At 37.8% G+C, this 22999-nt stretch overlaps 4 protein-coding genes across 4 annotated transcripts; all 4 read left to right on the top strand.

Moving 5' to 3' along the window:
• Window positions 1-772: 772 nt before the first annotated feature.
• Window positions 773-3152, top strand: LOC131799456 (QRFP-like peptide receptor). The gene is made up of 2 exons (XM_059117171.2): window positions 773-891; window positions 2192-3152. The coding sequence occupies exon 2, from the start codon at window positions 2199-2201 to the stop codon at window positions 3150-3152; it is 954 nt and encodes a 317-aa protein (XP_058973154.2). The 5' UTR covers window positions 773-891; window positions 2192-2198.
• A 4567-nt stretch (window positions 3153-7719) lies between these two features.
• Window positions 7720-8718, top strand: LOC131799455 (histamine H2 receptor-like). Its single transcript, XM_059117170.2, has one exon. The coding sequence runs from the start codon at window positions 7720-7722 to the stop codon at window positions 8716-8718; it is 999 nt and encodes a 332-aa protein (XP_058973153.2).
• Window positions 8719-12226: 3508 nt separating this feature from the next.
• On the top strand, window positions 12227-13790 carry LOC136279342 (adenosine receptor A3-like). The gene is made up of 2 exons (XM_066162979.1): window positions 12227-12286; window positions 12821-13790. Exons 1-2 carry the CDS (start codon window positions 12273-12275, stop codon window positions 13788-13790), a joined length of 984 nt encoding a protein of 327 aa, XP_066019076.1. The 5' UTR covers window positions 12227-12272.
• Window positions 13791-21791: 8001 nt separating this feature from the next.
• On the top strand, window positions 21792-22891 carry LOC131799452 (histamine H2 receptor-like). Its single transcript, XM_059117168.2, has one exon. It carries the CDS (start codon window positions 21792-21794, stop codon window positions 22797-22799), a length of 1008 nt encoding a protein of 335 aa, XP_058973151.2. The 3' UTR covers window positions 22800-22891.
• The last annotated feature ends 108 nt before the right edge of the window (window positions 22892-22999 follow it).

Here is a 22999-nt window from a genome sequence, read left to right on the forward strand (position 1 = left end):
CCAAACTTCATTTCACAAAGTAATTACACCACATGGATGGCGCAGTCTTTCTGATATATAATATCTGCTTACATCAATGTACCAAACGGGATAGAATTAAAACACATTTGACTAGACTTTCAAAACCTATAGGTTTCTAGCCGAACTTTAGGATGGTAAAAGGTGAAGTATATAGGCTGAATAAAAAAAATTCTCGATATTTCGTGGCCATGCTGGAAAGGAAAACAGATGGTGAACAATGACTGGGGCAGAAACTTACTCATTGAGACTTCATTGATCAATCGAAACTAAAGGAATATCAGCAGGGTGCAGAGGAATAATTACAGCGAAGCTTCTTAATTGGACCTTTGATTAAACTGAAATGTGTGAGTGTATCACCAGCTTGTCTGTTTTCTGATCCCTGAATATCTAAACGGACAAATAAATGGCCCTTTATATTTTTCAAAACGCTTCAAACTGAAGTGATTGTCAAACATAAGTGCCTCAGTTTTGTAATAAACACTCGAAAAGTGGATGCATTGACGTATGACTTTAAACCAATCAGAGAGCGCAGGTCTCTGTAATCACCTGATTAACTATGATTATTTAAGAGTAACATGAATCCAACGCCATCACCAGGAACAAGCGCAAAGCCGAGTGAGCTTAGAATTTAATTCTCCTCAAATCATCAGAGTCACTACTTTATAGCATATTGGTATGGTGTGAGGAGCAAATGACTCAAGCTTTGCTATAAATTGAATTGGGTAACCTTAGTGTGAGAAACATTTTGCAACTTTTTCAACGATAAACTCGGTTTGCTGGGAGCAGACGAAGAATTTTGAGGAAGTCTCTTCAAGACAGGAAGTGTTATGAACCAAAGGAACATAAACATATCACGCTCAGCATTAAGAGGTATGTCGCATTTTCTCCTTTTCTTTTTTCTTTTCTTTTTTTTTTTTTCTTTTTTTTTTTTGTACGTCCCTTTGGCTCTAAAATGAATGATTCATGAATAAAAACTGACAAGGAAAAAAGCAACTGCGAAGTCTTTGTTTTCGAAATAGAGATAACATTTTACAATATTCATTACTCAAATGTTGCCCGATAAAATTTGAGCCAAAACCTTTGCATTGGATGATCCGTATAATTAAAATCGGAACCGAAATAAATTTAAGAAGCTTCGTGCAATTTTAAACAACACAGCAGCTCTAACAAGCGTGAAAAGCTTTATTAAAGCCATATGTAGTTCTTCTTTAATGTTACGTCCTTTTGCGAGAAGCATTAAAAAATATTGGCAAGAAATCTAGAAAACTCAAGCAATTGATCTAAAAAAATCGCAAGCGAAGAACTCAAACGTTTTTTCTCCCAGATTTAACGCCTTAAGGTTGCAGTGGGAAAATGCTATGGTGCCATTCGATCAGTCTCTGACTTTATTTTGCGAAAAGAAAATGATTTTTAATTAAAGCTGGCCAGCGCGACCTTTATTAGAGTAAAAAGATGGTTTAGTCAGTTTTTCAATGTCTTTGTCGTCACTGGTGGTCTTTGTCAAGTCACACAAATTTCGAATAGTGTTTTGTTTATCCAACGTTTTGCCACTGAACTTAAAAATGGCCGCTGGTAACAAATTTGCATCGAAAAGAATGGGTTACCCACAAATTGCCAAAACTTCCGTGGCATAATAAAGGTCTCCGATGAAGAATTTAAATCGATGCTCAGAACGAAAGGGAGGAACCCGTATGGCTGTACTGCGAAGGAAAATTTTGCAAGATTCTATTAAGATATTGTTCTTCTCCGTCAGTGCATTTTAGTTTAGAAATTGAACACCCGGCGACACATGTGAAAACACATAACTTCAAAATAAACAATCTCGTGATTCAAACGAATGAAAAAATAAAGGCAAATAAATTAAATCCTTTGAGTATTTTTCAAAAGTTTGGTAAGTGAAAGAAGTCTTCTCGATACCCTGATTCAGATGTTAAATTACTAGTTTAGCTGAATGTCGAAAAGTCACCTTATATATTGTTACTTGGAGACGGAATTCGTTTGCATAATGCGTAGTAAATGTCAATGAAAATAATACTATAATTGCTAGGAACCATATTACAAAGAAGAAGGGACTTTCGACCCTTCAAATTTCCTACTACCGTTAAGACCCGATACCTTTCGTAAACACATTTCCTAAATATAGCTATTCTCCTTTGCAAAATGTTCACAGTTCCAAAATGGATCAAGACGACAATATCAGTACTTCAAACAGCAGTTACGGACAGAACACGACGTTAACCCTGGATCTTGCCTCAGACTGTATCCCATGGCTTGTGATATCCATAACTGAGTGCTTGGCCATAGTCATCTGCAATTTGATCACCGTTATCGTGTTCGTAAAGCAGCGTCAGCTACAGCGTCGGAGCACATACTTGATCATCCATCTAGCAATAGTCGATCTATTATTTGGTGCAGTTTCCGGTCCTGTGATAATTAGTGATCTATTGGGGTCTTACTGTGATTTATGGAAGTACAATACTGAAATCTTTCCATTAGCAAACCTTTTTCCAGTGACTTCTATTGTTAATCTCGCAGTCATTTCATTGGAAAGACTGCATGCAACATTCTCTCCATTTAAGCATCGCTTTGTCAAGAAATGGGTTTATGGAGTAGTAATTGGTACTATCTGGTTAATGACTTCATCGAGGGAGACTGTTCAAGTTATCGTATATAATACAGAAAGAGTCATGTCTCCCGTCACCATTGCAATCTCGCCATACACATATTGGTCAGTTTCTCTTTTAGTCATCTGCATCTGTTATATTTCAATCTTTATAAAAGTTCGACGCAGCTCTAATCCTCAACGCCACGGTGCAATCAACAGAGAAAGAAAACTGACAGCTACGTTACTTTGGGTTACGCTTGCATCGTTACTGACATGGCTGCCATTTATTGTATTTAGCCTAAATAAAAACGCTCTTAACTTGAGGTCTTTCTTTCATATCAGGATGACACTGGCGGCGCTAGTTGGTGCCAATTCCTTGTTAAATCCAGTTGTGTATGCCCTCAGGATGCCTGATTTTCGAGATGGAATATGTCGAATATTCCGTAGGACTCCAAGGCAAATCGCTCCAGGCAGTTTACCGCGTCGAAATCCTCTGCACACGAGTAGACTAGATGATGATGCCTGATTTAATTGTCAGTAAAGCTTGTAATAAGAGTTTCTCCAAAAATCACAGCTGATGAGGAATTCACTAGATACGTAGCTACAGATGAAATGTATCACCATTCAACTAAGTACCTTTCATTTGAACAGAGGAGCGAAACACAACACCAGCAAGAAAAAGAAAAAAAACGCTAGGGACAAATGTCGCTCAACCGTGAGAAAAATTTGACAGTGTGAACCAAAATGGTCCATAATATTTTACGTGTGGCTATACCTTAGAATAAAACTGTCAGCTGAGGTATTTCATGGATTGCTAATAAAGATCTTTGCACATAGTATTAAAGAATCACATTCAAGCGTGGGCTCCTCCTCTGGCTTCCAGCGGCTGTAGTCGCCATCGCAACAATTCTTCTTTGGGCTGTCACACAGCGTTGGGTGACATTCAGAACGGCTTGGAAGGAGAATATACTCCTGGAGGACCTTGAAGTTATGGAGAATGGTGGACCCAAAAGAACTGTTCTTTCATGTCTCTAAAACATATCGTCTAATTTGCTCCAACATCTTTCGGTGTTAAGGTTAAAAAAAAAAAAAAACATTTAAGACGGTTGCATTCACTACCCATCCGGCACACCACCTAAATTAAACTCTTGAGAAAGCATTCTATTTTCGTCTAACAAATTGCAATTACATCAAGAAAGTATCGGGACCCAAGAGATCACTGATCAGTTCAGGTGCACCTTCGCCGGTGTCAACTGTTACATAACTTGCACTTAATGCAAAAATATATACATTGGTGAAACAGGAAGACGGCTAAGTGACAGATTTCGAGAACACCTTCGCGGTGCAGAAAGGAATAACAAGGACGCATCCAAACCAGTCAGTAAACACTTTAATCTCCCTAATCATTCTGAGAAGCATATGCCAGTCTGCGGCCTTTCTCTACAATCTAGGCAGTTCGGAAAGCCACAAAACTTTCGGAAAAAAATTTACTACCCCCCACTTATTCGTAAACGTCCCACCGCAGTGCGCTACTGTTCATGGCCGTGAAATGTATTTCGCCAACCGTTTATCGTTACCCCGTTACAGAACAGAGCGCTTTAGAAACAGCGGTTTTCCAACAATGGCTTTCATAGAAAATTGTAAATACTAGCAATAAAATCACTATCATTTCCCCAGTGATCAACACATGTAAACACATTTTACAAAAACAATTTTTCAAGGAATTGTATCCCCAGCCCTCTTAAAGTCTTAAAACCTTAGTCATCATATGTAATTTGTAAAATAGGTTTTCAATTTTGTCAATGTAAACATGTTATTATTTCACTCTATGCGACGACATGTACTTTAATAAACCTTCATTATTATTTTATGATGCTATTAAAACACCTCTGCAGAACATTTGATGTAATATATTGTTGACATGTTTAGCAATAACCATCCTCCTTTTAATTCAAGATTGGTTCCAACATTCAGGAAAGTAATTCAATATTTCTGTTCTGTCTATTTTGAAAGAGGGTATAGCTTGTAAGTAGCCACGATTAATCTTTTCTTCAAGATAGAGATAAAACATATCCTGATCTGATATTTCGAGTATTGTTTCTATAAATTTCTTTTAATCTATCGGGTTTACAGATAAACGTGTGCTCATGCTCTAAAACACTATGAAACATATCTATACTAAAATGACCGAGAGATATTTCGAGACAAAAGCTATGATCTCACTTAAAGGAAGTGTAGGATGTGTTTGTTTTGTCGCACTTTGTAATAATAGTCGCTCTTTGTAATACCTGTCGCACTTTGTTATAAAATTCTCGCACTTTAGAACAATAGTCGCACTCTGCATGAACACTTGTCGTAATTTGTAATAATACTTGTCGCAATTTTCAATAACACATGTCGCAATTTGTAGTAACACTTGTCGCAATTTGTAATAAAACTTATCGCACTATGTGTGATAACATTGGTACATATGGTCGGAAAGCGAGTAGAATCAGTAACCACCATCCTCGTCAATAATATTAACGATAATAATAATAAGAATTTTTGTTCTCATAGATTTACTTTCAAGAGTAACATTTGCAATCGCTGCTGTATACTTCAATTATTGTAGCAGTACTAATTTCAAATTGTGTACGATTTAAACGTAACGTGGAAAACCCAAACTCAACGGTTCAACTCATTAACCTGATGATGGCATGAGTCATGCCCTTACACATGTCTTTGAAAAGCTTCCTCGCGAGTCTCACATTTATTTAAATAGTTATAATACTTTGAGCCCGCCATTTAATGTCCAGAACAGCGAAAGTTCAGATTGAACGAATTTGTAAGAGAAATAAGGTGATATCTGTATTATTGGGTTCTCCACATTAGTAAGGTGTCTTTGAGGTGAAAGTTAACTGAATACCCAGTTTGTTAAGATATTATTGATAGCACGAGCAACGAGGAACTCCTGTTTTGTGTGATGGACCACCAACTTAATGAAGAAATGTGATAACGATTACCTGGGAAACGTTTTATTCAAGCATATCTCACGTGAAAAAAAAAAAAAAAAAAAAAGCGTCTCGAATTAGCATACGATGTCACAAAGCGTGTAGGATGTGACCAAAGATATACATGTGACTATATAAGATGCAGACTCTATAAAAATGGTCCGGTGCGTTTCAGTTCGAAAAATCGATTTCTTTCAAATTTTGCCCGTAAATCTATTTTATTCTAAGGGTTATCGCAACCAAATTGTTTTTTTTTTTCAAATATTGCAAAATAAATGCCGAGTGAAAATCGCTTCAGCACTCTGAGGCCCATTTTTACAGCGTCGATCATCAAAACTGGCACAAATTGCCGAGCCCATTCTTTTGTAAAATTCTGTTAAAAATTTTCTTTTTTTCTTTGCATGTTTATATCAATGCTTTCTGAGAGCAAAGCACATGATCTTCCTCAGAAAGCTGATAATTTTCAGTTTGACACTTACTTTGACGCTACCCCAATGGCTTTAAAGATGCAACCTTTAATCTTGGCTCAACAAAAAGTCCAACTTCCTCGCCATGATATTTTCATTCAGACAAGCTGAACTAAAATAAAGGAGTATGGAAATATTGTGGTCTCGGCAAACTTCTAGCCAGCCAGCCAGTCAACGTATTAAACACATTTTTTTTTTCGTCAATATCACCATCACTATTACTGTTATAGTATGTCAATCATCATCATTATCATATTTATAGCTATTCTCATTATTATTATTATTATTATTGCTATTGTTATCAATATCATCATTATTATCATCCAGATTGTCGTTTACGAGAGGTATAATGGTTGTTGTTGACTCCACTTACCCTTGACCATCTATATCAGGTTTATTACCTACTGCGACAGGTAGGTTTGCAAAGTGCGATAGCGTTTTTTTTAAAAAGTGCCAAAAGTGTGATCACAAAGTGCGACAAGTGTTATTACAATGTGCGACAAGTGTTATTACAATGTGCGATACGTATTCTAAAGTGTGACAGGTATTACAAAGTGTGACAATTTTATTACAAATAGCGACGATTATTACAAAGTGTTTCTGTGGTTTTCTATGCTCGAGAGCACGAAAAAACACAAAGTAAAACTTCGATGTTCATCTAACTGCGTCGCGATTCTGCTCCATTCAAAGTTAAGGTATGAGGAGACTCTCCTGCCTGAAATTTAATTTTGGTTGGGGGAATTAAATAGAAGTTTTTGTTATTTGTGTATGTAGGCGGAAGAGAGATACGGCTCCGGAAGACAGTGCCGCAGAGAGTGGAAATAGAGAAGGCTTTGGATTCGTTTTTTACCGCTGAATTCGAAAGCCTTCAATCTGGTTACCAGCACAAGTGTTACAGGTAGCTGTCAGTTAGCGGGAAGACGGTGGATACAAGAAGTAAAGATTATGGTAAAATTTTGCGTTTCCTGTAAATGAAATCTTTAAATCGCCAACTAGTGAGGGGTGATAAAATTTATTCTTGGTTTATCTAACTTGAAAGCCGTCGTTGTTGTAAAGTTGTATTCAGTCTTGAGAAAGTAAGGACTCTCCTCCTCTGACACACAAGTAATATTTTTTAACGTTTGTAAATATATGTAAATCATGTAAGTGAACTGCGGTTTAAGCAATGAATATGCAAGCGATCTTCGCAGTAATGAACACTACGGGATTTAAACCCATGACCTCTGCGATACCAATGCGCTGCTCTACCAACTGAGCTAACAAGCCAACTGGAAGCTGATCATTATGTTGGTTCCATACTAATAAACCCGTGAAGATTTGAATTTTTTTACTGCGAAGATCGCTTCCATATTCATGTCTTTATCCGCAGTTCACATACATGATTTTCGTATATTCACAGTCATTTATTCATCACTTCACGGGTTTATTTGAAACTAACTTAATGACCAGCTCCCAGTTGGCTCGTTAGCTAATTCGGTAGAGCGCTGCACCGGTATCGTAAAGGTCATAGTTTTAAATCCCATACATTTTTTTCAGACCTTATTTTCACTTCTGCTTACGTAGTGATCATCACTGCGAAGATCACTTTCACATTCAAGTAATATTTTTCTTTCTGGAAAATTTTTGCAGCTACTCAATGGCCGAAGAAATCAGAAACATTTCTGACAACGAAACCTCCGAGGAGAAGAATTTCACCTTCAGTTACTCCCCGGACTGCATTCCGTGGCTTGTTGCTTCCATCACTGAATGTCTGGCCATTGTCATCCTCAATCTCCTCACTATTATTGTATTTGTGAAGCAGCGTCAGCTACAGCGCCAGAGTACATACTTGATCATCCATCTGGCCATAGTCGATCTCTTGGTAGGAGCAGTTTCGGGTCCTGTAATTGTTAATCATCTTTTGGAGCACTACTGCGATTTATGGAGGGGAACTCAGACGATTTTTAGATTGGCCGATTTGTTTCCCATGGCCTCACTTGTAAATCTCGCTGCTATTTCTTTAGAAAGAATGCATGCCACATTATTTCCATTTGAGCATCGTGTAATTAAGAAAAAGGTTTACGTAATGGCAATTGCCGCTATTTGGTTTCTAACTTCATCGAGGGAGACTGCTTTGGTTGTGTTATACGAAACACAAGGAAATTCTCATCTCGCTATATCATTCAAAAGGGTTAGCTTAGTATCAATTTTGTCAGTTTCTCTAATTCTGATCAGCATTTCCTCTATTTCAATTTTCATCAAAGTTCGATTCAGTCCTAATCCTCAACATCATGGTGAAACCAACAGAGAAAGAAAACTGACCGCCACCTTACTTTTTGTCACGCTTGCATCTTTGGTAACTTGGCTTCCATATAACATTATCTTCATAGTTCTATATCGGCATGAAGGTGCCTCCGGCTTAAAAGGGGCCTACTTTCATGATGTTATGTGGCCGGTAACATTAGCTGGCGCTAATTCCATAGTAAATCCAATTGTGTACGCTATATGTATGCCAGAATTTAGGAAGGGTGTTATCAGAATGTTCCGTAGACCCCAACATCGTACACGTGTCGCTGATTTGCCACTTGTGAATCTACAGCACACACCAAGTCCTACTGCTCGTAGATCAGACAGACACGTGAATACCCAAACTTGATTGCTTTAAATGACAATTATCTTGTAGAGTCATCCAAATATCATGTTTAGTGAACTTTTTGCAACCAGGGCACGAGCGTAAGCCGTCAAAATTTTGGTTCGCTCCTTGTTTGCTGGTTCCTCTCATTAGTAAAGAGCCAAACAGGAATTACCTTATATGCGAGCCAGGAACTGGTGCGACGTGATTTTATATCTACGCAGTCAAATTGACCGTCAACTTTTTAGTAATTGCTTAAGCCATCAATGAACAAATGTAGTTTTCGTAGGAAGCGTTTAAAAGCCCAAGGAAAGAGGAAAACATGGAGTGTAATTAAGACAAAAAGACATCGTTTTTTTGTAATAAAACAAACATCAGAGTAAACAAGTCTTGGCCACGTGCAAGACAACGAGAGTTGCTGACAAATCTTTTTTCAATGCGACACAAACACATTTGCGATGCCCTCGTCAAACCATGGGAGGTCGTCGCATACTGCCAAGGTTCAACTGCCTAATCAGTTGCGGAAGTTTGCAAATATTTATGACATAATACCATTTTGGTTTTAAAAATAGGGGCAAATCCAGGAATTATTTTCTTGAGAATCCAAAATTTGTTTTAGAAAAATATAGGTATTTCTACTTTCTCCGAAGATCACATAGGGTGAGAGATCTCTCGAGAGGAGTGAAATTTAGAGATTTCATGTTGAGTAACAACATTCGATCCTCTCTTTGCAAGAAATTTGCGGGTGTCAGACAAGTATTTAAACAAACTCACAGGTCTGAGAGGAAGAGATCTGGGTGCCCCAAACGCTTCCCCTGGATCCATCGATGCGCAAACACGAACGCAAGATGCTTTGTCATAGCACCTTCAGATTCCTTAGAGCAGATTGCCCCAAGCAAGAATGATTTTGCTTACATCTCTTCCAGTACCAGTGCTGTGTCCTAAGTTAACGCGGCTTCCTAAAAAGTTTATTCTTCTTCTGATAACTGATGACACTCTTATCAGCTACCTATCACCCTAACGAAAAACCTCTTTGAAACCTTATACTAACTCTGTATTTGCACATTCAGGAAAGTTGACCTGTACCAGGCTTTCGCATGCAATAACTGTTGTCGTTCTGTCTCTCGTCTAAACTGTTACTCAGAGCCTAAAACTGTTTGAGGAAAAGAACTCGGTAACCGTTGCAAGATGAGGGATACATATCTTGTCTCATCTCGGTTTCCTTGATTAGGAAATGGCTAATCTTATCTTCTGTTCCAAATCATATGGCAAGTTATGGCGTGCTTTAGTCAACGCTTTGAGTGGGTAACCTGCAGACAAGCACAGAGGAGAAACCGTGGTAGATCAACTCAAACGTGTATGATTAATCCATAGGCGAAGCTGTGTGGTCTCACTGCAAACTATTGAACAAAAGGAAGTTCATTTGGTCATCTTTATTTTTGGCTTAGATCTTACAACTTCCTGAACTCATAGGAAGTTGGATTTCTTTAGAGACTCCTTCGAGGTTACTTCACTTAAAAACAGTTCGATAAGTGTCAAATTTTGGACAATCTAAACGGAGGTCCCGATCATCCAACGAATTGTTATGAAAAAGTAGAAATATATTGAGGAATCCATACACTTTGAACTGCACTCTATAGCTACAGTTTGACTCAACATGAACTGTAAAACAGAACCATAACCCCGTATCTGTTTTCATCTGTTCATAACATGTCATCGGGCTAAAAACATTTATTCTTTACGTCTGGTGTCTTTCTCCACCACTTAAGTTTACATGCTCCTGTTTCTGTTTACATCAAGACTGAGCGCAGCGCAAATTGATTCTAAAAAAGGGGAAGAGGGAAGTTTCTGCGAATCTTCTTCAATTTGCCTTTACACATCTAGGTCCATATAAGGTTATGCTTGTCATCGTTGTTAATTAAGATCACCGGGATGGTAAGGTTTAAGTAGGACGTCATTCCACCACCAGCAGTATGAGGCATCCATGACCGATTGAATTTCCTCGCCAGGGATCAGAAGGAAAGGTATTTTGTTAAAAATTTTAAATCTCCTTTTGTTTGAATTAATCGCCGAACTATATCATCCATATCCTTTTCGTGTTCGCACGAAATCAATATCATGTCTGAATGTCGATAATAGAATCAGCTTTGAGAGGTCAGCTTTCATCGCTTTTTTATAATCACTATGAAAAGATTTTGAACAGAGACCGGGATGGTCGCCGACCAAAATTCGGAAGATTGGTCAAAATTTGCATCGAAAACGAAAACACAGAAAAAAAAAAATCGGTCGAAAATGTCAAAAGGAATGATTGACATTTCTTAGTTCTGTCGCATCAAGCGGTTTAGTTCCGCTGCACAAACAGTTAATACGTTGCAAGAAAACAAATTATATCAACCAGACTTCTAGTTCGTGAAAGAGAATCGGAATCAGAATCAATAGGGGTTAGTTTATGTTTTTATGTTTTTTAATATCTCTCCGTTGAAGTGTTAGGCGGTATTCAAACACAATTGCCAGCTGCTATAAAATATTTCCAGTCGTTGTTTGTATTGCAAACGTCACTGCGAGGAAGTTAAAAATGGATAAAAAAAACAAAAAAAAAGACGCGAACTCTTAGGTCAGAATATTAGTTTGCCTCCACAGAATTGACCAACGTGCGCGAAAGTCAGCAAGACAAGAAAAGAGTTTCGTGTATTGGGGCAAGTAACCTATGATAAGAGGACTTTTTACCCCATTAAAGATATAACTTTTTAATTTTCATTTATTTTTAATTATTTTGGAAAACGATGAGGAAGATCTTTATTTCCCTACTCACAGTAAATTTAGGCTGGACTAACAGCAAGATAGAGTTTAAGAAATGGAATGTCATATTTCAACACTTCTTTAATTTTGCACGAACTGAAGGCAATAAGTAATTACCGTTTGGAGTCAAATCCAACAACTGTTTTTCTCGTTATTGGTCTTTGTTAAAATGTTGTTAGAATGCATCTTTTTACGCCCAGGGCATTGTAAGGGATTCGTTGTGAGAAAGGAGGGATCACAACAGTTTCTTGCAAAATAAAGGGCAGCATAAACTTTGGTTAAGTTGCAATTTTATGCGCAACGTTTGCTTCAAATTGATCGACGCATAAATAAAAAGTAAAGTGTGAATATGAATTCAAGTATAAGAAGTTTGGCAGACTGATCTTAAAGAATGGATTGAGTGACGCACTCGAAAAAGTTTTTACTGTGTTTTCAAAATCAAACAATGAGAACGTATTTGCCAAAAGGTGGTCGTTAAAGAAATTGTGAACGGAGTTTGACTCCACTTTGTCCTTTCGCCGCCCTTTAGTCGATGCAGTTTCAGGCTCATTGCGACCAACTTTCCTAATCATCTGTCACTTTGCAAGAAATGCATGACAAAGAAGGTGCCGTTTTTGTCATCAAACCATAATTATTCAGAACACGGTCTACAATTTTGTTCTTGACCAGCTGTTCATACCCGGTTATAAAAACTTGGTTTTCATTGATGCAAACACCTTGCTCGATAATGTTTGATAGCAATAAAACATTTCGAAAAACCGAGGATCGCTTTAGGAAATATGCTTGCGGCTAGGTATGCTGAGATAATTATTTAATTACGGAAGTCAACTGATAAATGTTATTGCTCACAAATGGCTTCTAACTTACACCTCCTCTAAACTATCTTACCTAATACAAACAACATTATTACTCGCTTTGGCTTCCGACTCCCATTTGGTACAAGGAAGAATAACAAAAAGATAAGGCGTTATAAATCGGCAAGAAAAGTCATCTTTCCAGCTAGTATCGTTTCCGTTTTACAAGGACTGATCTTTTTAATAATGGTGAAAAACAGTGTGATATTGTGCGGAAGGGCGAGTATGATATTTTTTTTTCCAAGCTCTTACGCGCTCGCTTCGGTTTTCGTCGTTGGTTTTTCATCTGTAGCTTTCATCTGAAGTTTATGTTGCACAGAAGTGTCCATTTTAAACAAGCTCCCAGTTGGCATACATACATTCCCATAAATTTTTTTCAGGCCCTATTTCCACTACTGCTTACGTAGTGATTATCATTACGAAGATCGCTTTCACGTTCAAGTAATATTTTTCTTTCTGGAAAATTTTTGCAGCTACTCAATGGCCGAAGAAATCAGAAACACTACTAACAACGAAAGCTATGCGGAGAAGAATTTCACCCTGAGTCATTCCTCGGACTGCATCCCGTGGCTTGTTGCTTCCATCACTGAATGTCTGGCCATTGTCATCCTCAATCTCCTCACCATTATTGTATTTGTGAAGCAGCGCCAGCTACAGCGCCAGAGTACATACTTGATCATCCACCTGGCCACAGCCGATCTTTTGGCTGGAGCAGTTTCGGGTCCTGTGGCTGTTCATGATCTTTTGGGGCACTATTGCGATTTATGGAGGCAAACTCAGACGATTTCCCCATTGGCTAATTTGTTTCCCATAGCCTCACTCGTAAATCTCGCTGCTATTTCTTTAGAAAGAATGCATGCCACATTATTTCCATTTGAGCATCGTGTAATTAAGAAAAAGGTTTACGCAATGGCAATTGCCGCTATTTGGTTTCTAACTTCATTGAGGGAGACTGTTCAAATCGTGTTATTCAAAACACAAGGAAATTCTCATCTTGCGGTATTATTCTCAACAGTTCCACTAATTTTTATTTGTGTCTCTTATGTTGCTATTTTCATAAAAGTTCGATTCAGTTCTAATCCTCGACATCATGGTGCAACCAATAGAGAAAGAAAATTGACTGCCACCTTACTTATTGTCACGCTTGCATCTTTGATGACATGGCTTCCATTTACAACTTTCAGAATAGTTACATATTGGCATAAAGATGTTCTCTCAAGCTGGTACCCTCAACGTTCCTACTTCCACATAACAATGACGCTAGCGGCTTTAGTTGGCGTTAATTCCCTGTCAAATCCTATTGTGTATGCAATAAGACTGCCAGAATTTAGGGCAGGTATTTGTGAAATGTTTCGCAGAGCCCCAAGCACTACATCTCAAGCTGAATGGCCTCTGACAAATCTACAGAGCAAGCATCTTATTACTGAACGTCAATCAACGTAAATACTCACACATGATCGTTTAAAAGTATGAAAAGTATCTCAAAAAATTTCATGCAATGTAAACCTTTTTGCTGCCGGAGCATTGGCATAGCGGGCACATTCTTGAAACATGTGAGAGTCTTGGTTCAACCTTCGTTCATTGGTTCACCTCATGGAACAGCCTATAGCTATGAGGAATCACCATTTATGCGAACCTATAAAGTTGTTTGCTTTCATGAAGACCTAGATCTCATCCAATCCCGCGTTTACGCGTGGAACAGTATCCATGTCTACAGTCAAATAAAAAACTCGTCGTTCCAGCATCAATCAACAATCTACTTATTGAATAATATATTTGAAACATGTTACGGGGAAGTAGACAATAAATTTAAATATAAAAGAAAACCATCTTATTTCTATCGAATAAACATAAGAGCAGATTTTGCTCGAGTGTAAAACAACAAGTTCTGAAAAGAGATCTCACTTCATTCCACACCCAATCATTTACCAATGCAACGTCGTTCACACTGTGAATTTTTCAGTTAGTCTAGCAAAGCTTGCCTCAGCAGACTGACAGACTGACAGCTCACGATAAGGCTCTTTTGACATGCAAATGAAGAAAAGAGCGTCTGAGGGGCTAGCTTGAGGGGCTACCCCCATACCCTTCCCCTGGGTCTACTAATGCACAAACTGCGCGATGCTCTACTACTGAGCCATGGAGACTTCACGGTAAGCGAATTCAATTACGAAGTTCATCTGACACGCGTCCTGCATACTGCTAGGATCAGCAATGTCGATAGCGTTATGTTTGTAGAAAAAAATAAGAGAGATGGTAAGTTTTGAGCTCGGTGAAGAAATTAAGGAATATGTTTTTTTCGTCTTATTACGAGTGTGGGACAGAAAAATTTCTCAGTCCCCGTGAGGAATCGAACTTCAGACCTTAGGATTCTGCGCTCCGATGCTCTACCACTGAGCCATAGAGACTCCACGGTGAGCGAGGTGTATAACGAAGTTCATATGACACGCGTCCTGCATACTGCTAGGATCAGCAATGTCGATAGCGTAATGTTTGTAAATAGAGTCCTAGACTAGTCCTACGCTCTTGAAAAGACAAAAAACATCTTTCTTTATTTCTTTGCCGAGCTCAAAACTTACCATCTCTCATAATTTGAATTTATAAAGAGTCAAGTTTCTAAAGAAACTGTGGTGCTGCGTCGGTGAGAGAGTATAACAGGACAATTTAGTATTAGTAACGAGTTGATGACGCAAATTGGTCGCCGTAGAGAATTTCAAATCTGACGTTTCGAGCAGTCGGCCTGAAACGTCAGGGCAGAGTCAGAACAGAGGAACACTACTAAATTTGAACCTAGTCTGCTACACGAGTAAGGAATCTAAGCCATCCAATTGAAACTAATCGTAGCAGTTTGCATAAACGTTGATTATGACAGTCTCATTGAAATTCTGTCTCCTTGAAATAATTATTCCGATTTGTTTTCAGGCTTAATTTTACTTTCGTTTCGTTACCAGCTGCGCGGTTTATTAAGAGTCATCGTTATAAAAACCTTCTCATTACAGGTATGATTATATTTTCTATTGTAAATACTTCTAAGGCTATTGAATACATTCACTTGTGGATGTGGTCATAGAGGGTTAGGAAAATCTTCTTCTTGGGCGCACTTTCTTTGAAAAGCAAGAGGTAATTGTACTTGATATTCGTTAATTGTACTTGATATTCGTTAATTGTACTTGATATTCGTTAATTGTACTTGATATTCGTTAATTGTACTTGATATTCGTTAATTGTACTTGATATTCGTTAATTGTACTTGATATTCGTTAATTGTACTTGATATTCGTTAATTGTACTTGATATTCGTTAATTGTACTTGATATTCGGCCTACAGTTACATTTTAGAACATACTCATTTTCCATTCAGTATGCATTTGCGACTCCTATCTAATCTTTCCTCTGACCAAGAACCTAATCGACACAACTCCAGTCTCTCGAGTGAGAAACCTCCCCCACTTATTCTCTGAAATAATATCCCTATTTCGATGATTTAGATGATTGCGAGTTGCGAAGTATTTCGAACAATGCGAAAAATGTCCGTTCGTTTTATGCGAAATTCATTACTCCACCAAAATTTCATTTTCTTGCATTTTTACTTTCAATTTTTGAAACACCTTACATGCACAGCCTTGTTTGAGCATGGAATCAATCCCATAATGCCTGTGCGAAAAAGGAAAACAACTCAATCGAAACAAAATTCAAAAACTACCTAGTTCAGTTACGTCACTCGGTTGTGTAGTTCCCTTTCAGTTTTTAAACTCTGGGGAATCTCCATTAGCTGGATCTGGGTCAGTTGTGTCCTTAATAAGATTTACGGAGTTTTTCTCACCGATCACTAAGCAGGAGACTCTAGTTTGATGTATTTATGTAATGACTTTGAGTGATACAATTTTTGGGAAATCGTGCTTGTACTTCAAATCAGACTTGTGCCAAGCGACTGAACATATTGAAACAACCTGGTTATTCTTTGAATTGTTCGCTATCCATTCGCCTTATCATCTTTGATCGGTTTGAGTGCAAAAGTCAGATCTCTCGATGAATCTCAATGATGATGCCGAGGTAAATAGGGGTGTGTACTCACCAAGAACGAAAGCGTATATCAGACACTTTCACACCAGCTGAGATAAGTACCCCTCAAGATTAAGTACAAGCGGCAATATCGTGAGACAAAAATATTCATTGTAAACCTCTAACTTACAAATTTCTTTTCCTCTAGTTCCTGATCACACCATTGCTATATTAATATATATTAATATATATTAATACCATTGCCGTATTTTAGTATCTGAATAAAACAAAAAATCACCAAAGGGAATCCGAGCACTGCAAGAGAATCAAAATTAGCCAAAATATTACTCTTGATTACGAGAGCTTCACTTTTAGTTTGATTCCATTTCAAATTTGGACTAATTTTGTTCGTTTTTAAAGGTTTAATGGTTTTATTGGGAACGATATACCTTATCATTAAGCTTTTCAAGTTCAGCAACTAGCTTGTTCAGCAACTAGCTTGTTCAGCGACTAGCTTGCTGATTTATCCGCTAAGAATTCCAGAATTTAAGAAAGCTCTTTCTAAGAACATATCAGTGCAATGAGGCTCCATTTACGAGACCACAAACTAAGCGTTCCCCACCTGCTGTTCTTTTGACTAGAATCGCATGAAAGTGATGCTAACTGGCACATTTTACACGACATATGGAAAATGGCTTTCTTGTGATGTTGTGGATAACCGAAAAAAAGTGATATATTAAATTGTCATCTCTTCAATTATTAGCATTTAAAACGCCTTGAGAAAGTTGCTGTATCCCTTCTCACCAAACAAAGTGATTTTAAGCTTAATGTATAGTTTCAAATGAAGTAGCCTTGACTGCTAGGATCTTAGGTATATACAAGACAAACTTATTAACACACCCCAGGGGAACTTTTTTGGTGTTAATCATCTCAAACAAAAATACATAAGATAAAATTACGATACAGTCACTCTAAAATTACAATATAAGACAATATAAGTTACGATGTGGTAAGAAGTTAGACATCCACGTAAGAGTTTATTTCTTTATTTTCTTTTAAAATAAAAACAGATTCACATAACTTAAAAGTATGATAAAAATCTTGTTACCGAAAGCAAAACGTAAACTGCGGCTAGCGCTGAAGCGTGTGAGTCGCTTTCGACCAAGGTAAGAATTCAACCAATGCAACCGCAGAAAACAACACCGAAAAATTTGCAAACTCGGGAAAATACGCAATTTGCTGCAAAGAGAGGGGAAAATATGGCCACCTGGGACGTAGAAATGGAGGAATGCGTACCTCGTTGCAAATGTGGGAAAGTATTTGTAACGAGATACCAAAGATTTAGAGTAAAAGCTGAATTTTTAATGCGTACATAAGCGGAAGTTAGCATCTAATCCAAAAATCTAGATTGATTACTTTTTTTCGAAATGCTTTAAAAATAGAAGCAAAATAATCTAATTTAGTCCGACTGCGTCATTAAAGAATATTTGCTTGATCTCTTTTGCTAGAAAGATTCCTTTGCTTTTTAACCCTTGAAAGAGACCTAAAATATTGGTAGTAAATTTCTTAACTTCTTTGTTTACCACATAGATATCTTTATTTTAGGGAATTTTGAGACATGCCCGGAACATTCTGCAATTCTGAGTTCCGTTAGATTACCTTTGGCAAAAATGTCCTTCCATTCATATTTACATCGTATAACATATCATCAGTTAGGAAAGGCACCCAATTTATTACCAAACTCAACAAAACATGCACTTCGCATTCCATTTGTTCGTTATGTTCCTAGCTTAGCACGGGGAAACCCACAAGAAGTGAAATGTCTTAAACTAGATGGCCCAAATTACATCTCTCAATCAAACTCATTGAGTCGCAATTCAACAATATTCAACCGGAAAATGAAGTATTAGCCCCTTTGCTCTTAAACTAAATTTAGAAGGGAAACAGCTATTGTTTGACATTACGAAAGTCCTTTGGAATCCAGTATCACAGCTAAATTTCTGAATGAGATTGATAATTGTTGATTCGTTGCCCAAGGCAAATGTACGTAAGTTTGGTAACCAAAGCACAAACCGAATAAAGAGGAGCAATATAATCTGCATCACTAACGAACACATCTTGAGTGATCTCATAAACCTTGTTGACTCAACACAAGCTAAGTTCTCGATATCATTTGCTGGTAGCATTCCTTCTCGTCTGAATTGTTCGAGAGACCTGAAACGGTTGGTATGATTTTTCTTAACTTTCGTGCCTCTCATAAGATTACATCTTAATTTAAGTTGCAGTTTTGAGTTCGGCTTTCCTGCCTTCATACATGTCCGAATCACTCCCTGCATCAATTAGCAAATCTTTAAACATATCTAATTTGGTTACCAACATCCATCATCAAAAAGTGCACACTGCGTTCCCATTTGTTTCCCGATATGTCCATGGCGCAACATTAGCAAGGGCTATAGGAAGTGAGTGGCAAATAACCTCAGCTCATAACAGAGGAAAAAGATACAAAGAGAACCGTAGTACAAAGTTCCAATGAAATTGACATGAATATTGGGATCCTTGTTTAACCTACTTTAGTCGCTGTGATATATTTCGTTGTAAACAGATATTCTTCACTTAAAATTCAGCGCTGTAATTTGCAATTGTATCCTCAGGCTTAAGCTCTCTTTTTCTTAACTGTATAACGGATAGGTGTATGTTTCCACGAGTCGCAATTCGACCAGACCTCTGAAACAGAGAACAGAGAATAGTTGCTGGGACTAAAGCTTATATAAATCTTGTTTAGAAGAGTAAATTCTGGCCTTCCCACGGAGTCGTCAATAATTTAAGAGTAATTTAGGAGACTTCCTAGTATAACTTTAGGGTTTCTTTAGGTCTCCTCACAACTGATATTATATCACATAAATTGCGGTGTTACACAGGGATTTCCGGCCCTGAGAAAAGCCGTAACAACACACACGAAAAAACACCGTATTTTCTCACGTGTGTTGATACAGCCAATCAGCTGCTGACTCGTCACTTGCCTTTGGCGCCACTCGGTAAGGTGGATGAATGAGCGGCAAATACAAGTTGTTTGTCGGAGCTTTCTCGAATTATGGCGGCTAAAACATTAAAGAATCCGTATTGCTGACAGACAGTGGGGTTCAAACTTTTCCTAGAAGGGGAAGAAAACCAATATATTAAAAGTATACTATATACTATACTATATACTATAAGTATACCCACTCTTTACGGTGGCAGTTTACTGTATTGGACCAAATGTTGACCAGGTTATGTTGTCACTAAATAAATCATTGGAGCAAGTTCTCCTGTGGAGCATTAAGAATCAGCTAACCATCCACCCAATTAAAACTGAAGCAATGATACTAAGTAAAACCTCTTTTGTTGGGCCTATACCTCCCCTCCACTTTAACACTGGCCATATCGACCTGGTTAATTACACCACTTGTCTTGGAGTTAAAATTGACAATAAGCTGACATGGTCTGTGCACATTGACTCAGTGAAGAAATCTTTTACGCAGAAGGTTGGAGCGTTGAAGAGAATGAGAATCCTTCCGAAGAAGGTTCTCGAGGAAATATACTTTAAAACAATTATCCCCAGTGTAACGTATGGAATTTCGGTATGGGGAAATTGTTCTCCTTCCGCACTGAACTCTCTAAACCATATTCATGCAAGAGCAGCTCGTATTGTGAATAACCTCGACTCAACGATGGCAGATGACACATGTCTCATGAAATCCGACTGGCTGCCCATCTCTTACTTCTATAAAAAATCTGTACTGTTTCTCTTGCACAAAGTATATTTTGGAACAACGACCCAGTCGATATGTGAACTGTTTTCTAAAAGAGTTTCTTCTAGATCTTCTCGTGTTCCTAACCAATTTAATGTCATTAGATTTAGATCAGAGACCGGCAGGAACTCCCTACGATACAGAGGTCCTGTTATTTGGAATTTTGTAAATAGATTAGTTAAAGTACCTGAAAGTTTTTATTCTTTTAAACAAATTTTACGTAAACATGTTAAGACTATTGACAATTTTTCATTTGAGAAAGAGGCAACAGTAGTTGCCAACAGAAAGGACCATTTCATTTACTTTTAGATTTATATGTTAGTCTTAGTGAACACCATTTTATTTGTATATAGTAGTTCTAAGTTATTATTGCAATTTTTATATATATGTAATTCTTAATATTTAGTATAGTAGGTCCACATCAGCCCTTTGGCTGCCTTTCACACAACCTACTTATCAAATAAAGAATGTATGTATGTATGTATGTATGTGGCCAATTTACGTTTTCAACCTAGTTGTTAACACTAAATTACCTGCTACACTCTCCCACCGACGCAGCACGACAGTTTCTTTAGAAACTTACCCCCTTTACTTAAAGAAAAACCGAAAGTTACGTATTCAGCGGCTTTGGTGTTACCATTTCTCTAGGTTAAGAATGAAAATCGACAACTGGAAGATTTGCCACCGGTCGAATTTGGCCGTTTACCTGAAAGACTTCTTTTGTCGGTAGGGACAAAGCCAATAAATGAGAATTTGTAAATTGAAAATCACGACCATTGTCGTTTTTGTAATCATGATTCAACGCATGATGAAAGAAATAAAAGTAAGTGGGTGAAAGAGATTCAGTATTATAAACGTTGCAGTATAGTGTATAAAGAAGGTGCAGTTTTTGTCATCAAACCGTAATTATTCAGAACACTGTGTACAATTTTGTCATTGACCGGCTGTTCATACCCGGTTATCAACAGTTGGTTTTCATTGACGTAAACGCCTTGCTCGATAATATTTGATAGCACCGGAACATTTTAGAAGAAACCGAGGATCGTTTTAGGAATTTGCTTGCGGTTAGGTATGCTGAGATAATTATTTAATTACAGAAGTCCACTGATAAATGTTATTGCTCACAAATGGCTTTTAACTTAAACCTGTTTTAAACTATCTTATCTAATACAAACAACATTATTACTTCGCTTTGGCTTCCGACTCCCATTTGGTACGAGGCAGACTAACAACAACATAAAGCGTTGTAAATCGGCAAGAGAAGTCATCTCTCCAGCTAGTATAGTTTCCGTCTTACAAGGACTGATCTTTCTAGTAAAAGTAAAAAACATTGTGATTTTGTCCAGAAAGGCGAGTTTCATATCTTTTTTTCCAAACTCTTACGCGCTCGCTTTGGTTTTCGTCTTTGGCTTTTCATCTGTAGCAATCATTTGAAGTTTACGTTCCACAAGAATTGTCCATTTTAAACAAGCTGCCAGTTGGCTCGTTAGCTCAGTTAGTAGAGCGCTGCACCACTATCGCACAGGTCATGGTTTCAAATCCCATACATTTTTTCAGGCCTTATTTCCACCACTGATTAGGTAGTGATTATCATTACGAAGATCGCTTTCACATTCAAGTAATATTTTTCTTTCTGGAAAATTTTTGCAGCTACTCAATGGCCGAAGAGATTAGAAACACTACTAACAACGAAATCTACGCGGAGAAGAATTTCACCCTGAATCATTCCTTGGGCTGCATCCCGTGGCTTGTTGCTTCCATCACTGAATGTCTGGCCGTTGTCATCCTCAATCTCCTCACCATTATTGTATTTGTGAAGCAGCGCCAGCTACAGCGCCGGAGTACATACTTGATCATCCATCTGGCCATAGTCGATCTCTTGGTTGGAGCAGTTTCGGGTCCTGTGATTTATTATTATTTTTTGGGGCACTACTGCGATTTATGGAGGCAAACTCAGACGATTCCTCTATTTGTTAATTCATTTCCCGTAGCCTCACTCGTAAATCTCGCCGCTATTTCTTTAGAAAGAATGCATGCTGCATTATTTCCATTTGAGCATCGTGTAATTAGGAGAAGGGTTTACGCAATGGCAATTGCCGCTATTTGGTTTCTAACTTTATCGAGGGAGACTGTTCAAATCGTGTTATATAAAGCACAAGGAAATTCTCATCTTGCGGTATCATTCGCAAGAGTTACCTTGATATTATATTGGTCACTTTCTCTGTTTTTGATTTGTGTCTCTTATGTTGCTATTTTCATCAAAGTTCGATTCAGTCCTAATCCTCGACATCATGGTGCAACCAACAGAGAAAGGAAACTCACCGCCACCTTACTTATTGTCACGCTTGCATTTTTGATGACATGGCTTCCATATACAACTTTCACAATAGTTATATATTGGCATCAAGACGTTCTTTCAGGCTGGTACCCTCAACGTTCCTTCTTTTACATACAAATGGCGCTAAAGGCTTTAGTTTGGGCTAATTCCCTGGTAAATCCTATTGTGTATGCAATAAGGCTGCCAGAATTTAGGGCAGCTATTTCTGAAATCTTCCGCAGAACCCCTAGCACTTCATGTCAAGCTGAATTGCCTCTGAGAAATCTACAAAGTACGCGTCTTAGTACTGAACGTCAATCAAATGGACACGTAAATACTCACACATGATTGTTTAAAAGTATGAAAAGTATCCCAAAAAATTTAATGCTCGCCATGTAAATTTTTTTTCTCCTAGACCATTGGCATGGCGGGCAAATTCATGAAACATGTGAGAGTTTTAGTTCAACCTTCGTTCGTTGGTTCGCCTCATGGAACAAACTATAGCGATGAGGAATCACCATTTACGCAAGCCAACCAAGTTGTTGGCT

The sequence above is a fragment of the Pocillopora verrucosa genome, chromosome 3 (genome assembly GCF_036669915.1).
Source record: "Pocillopora verrucosa isolate sample1 chromosome 3, ASM3666991v2, whole genome shotgun sequence".
Classification (NCBI taxonomy): Eukaryota; Metazoa; Cnidaria; class Anthozoa; order Scleractinia; family Pocilloporidae; genus Pocillopora; species Pocillopora verrucosa.

Bases quoted from the DNA above. Each gene is read 5' to 3' on its own strand.
- LOC131799456 (XM_059117171.2), top strand. From the start codon at position 2,199: ATGGATCAAGACGACAATATCAGTACTTCAAACAGCAGTTACGGACAG.
- LOC131799455 (XM_059117170.2), top strand. From the start codon at position 7,720: ATGGCCGAAGAAATCAGAAACATTTCTGACAACGAAACCTCCGAGGAG.
- LOC131799452 (XM_059117168.2), top strand. From the start codon at position 21,792: ATGGCCGAAGAGATTAGAAACACTACTAACAACGAAATCTACGCGGAG.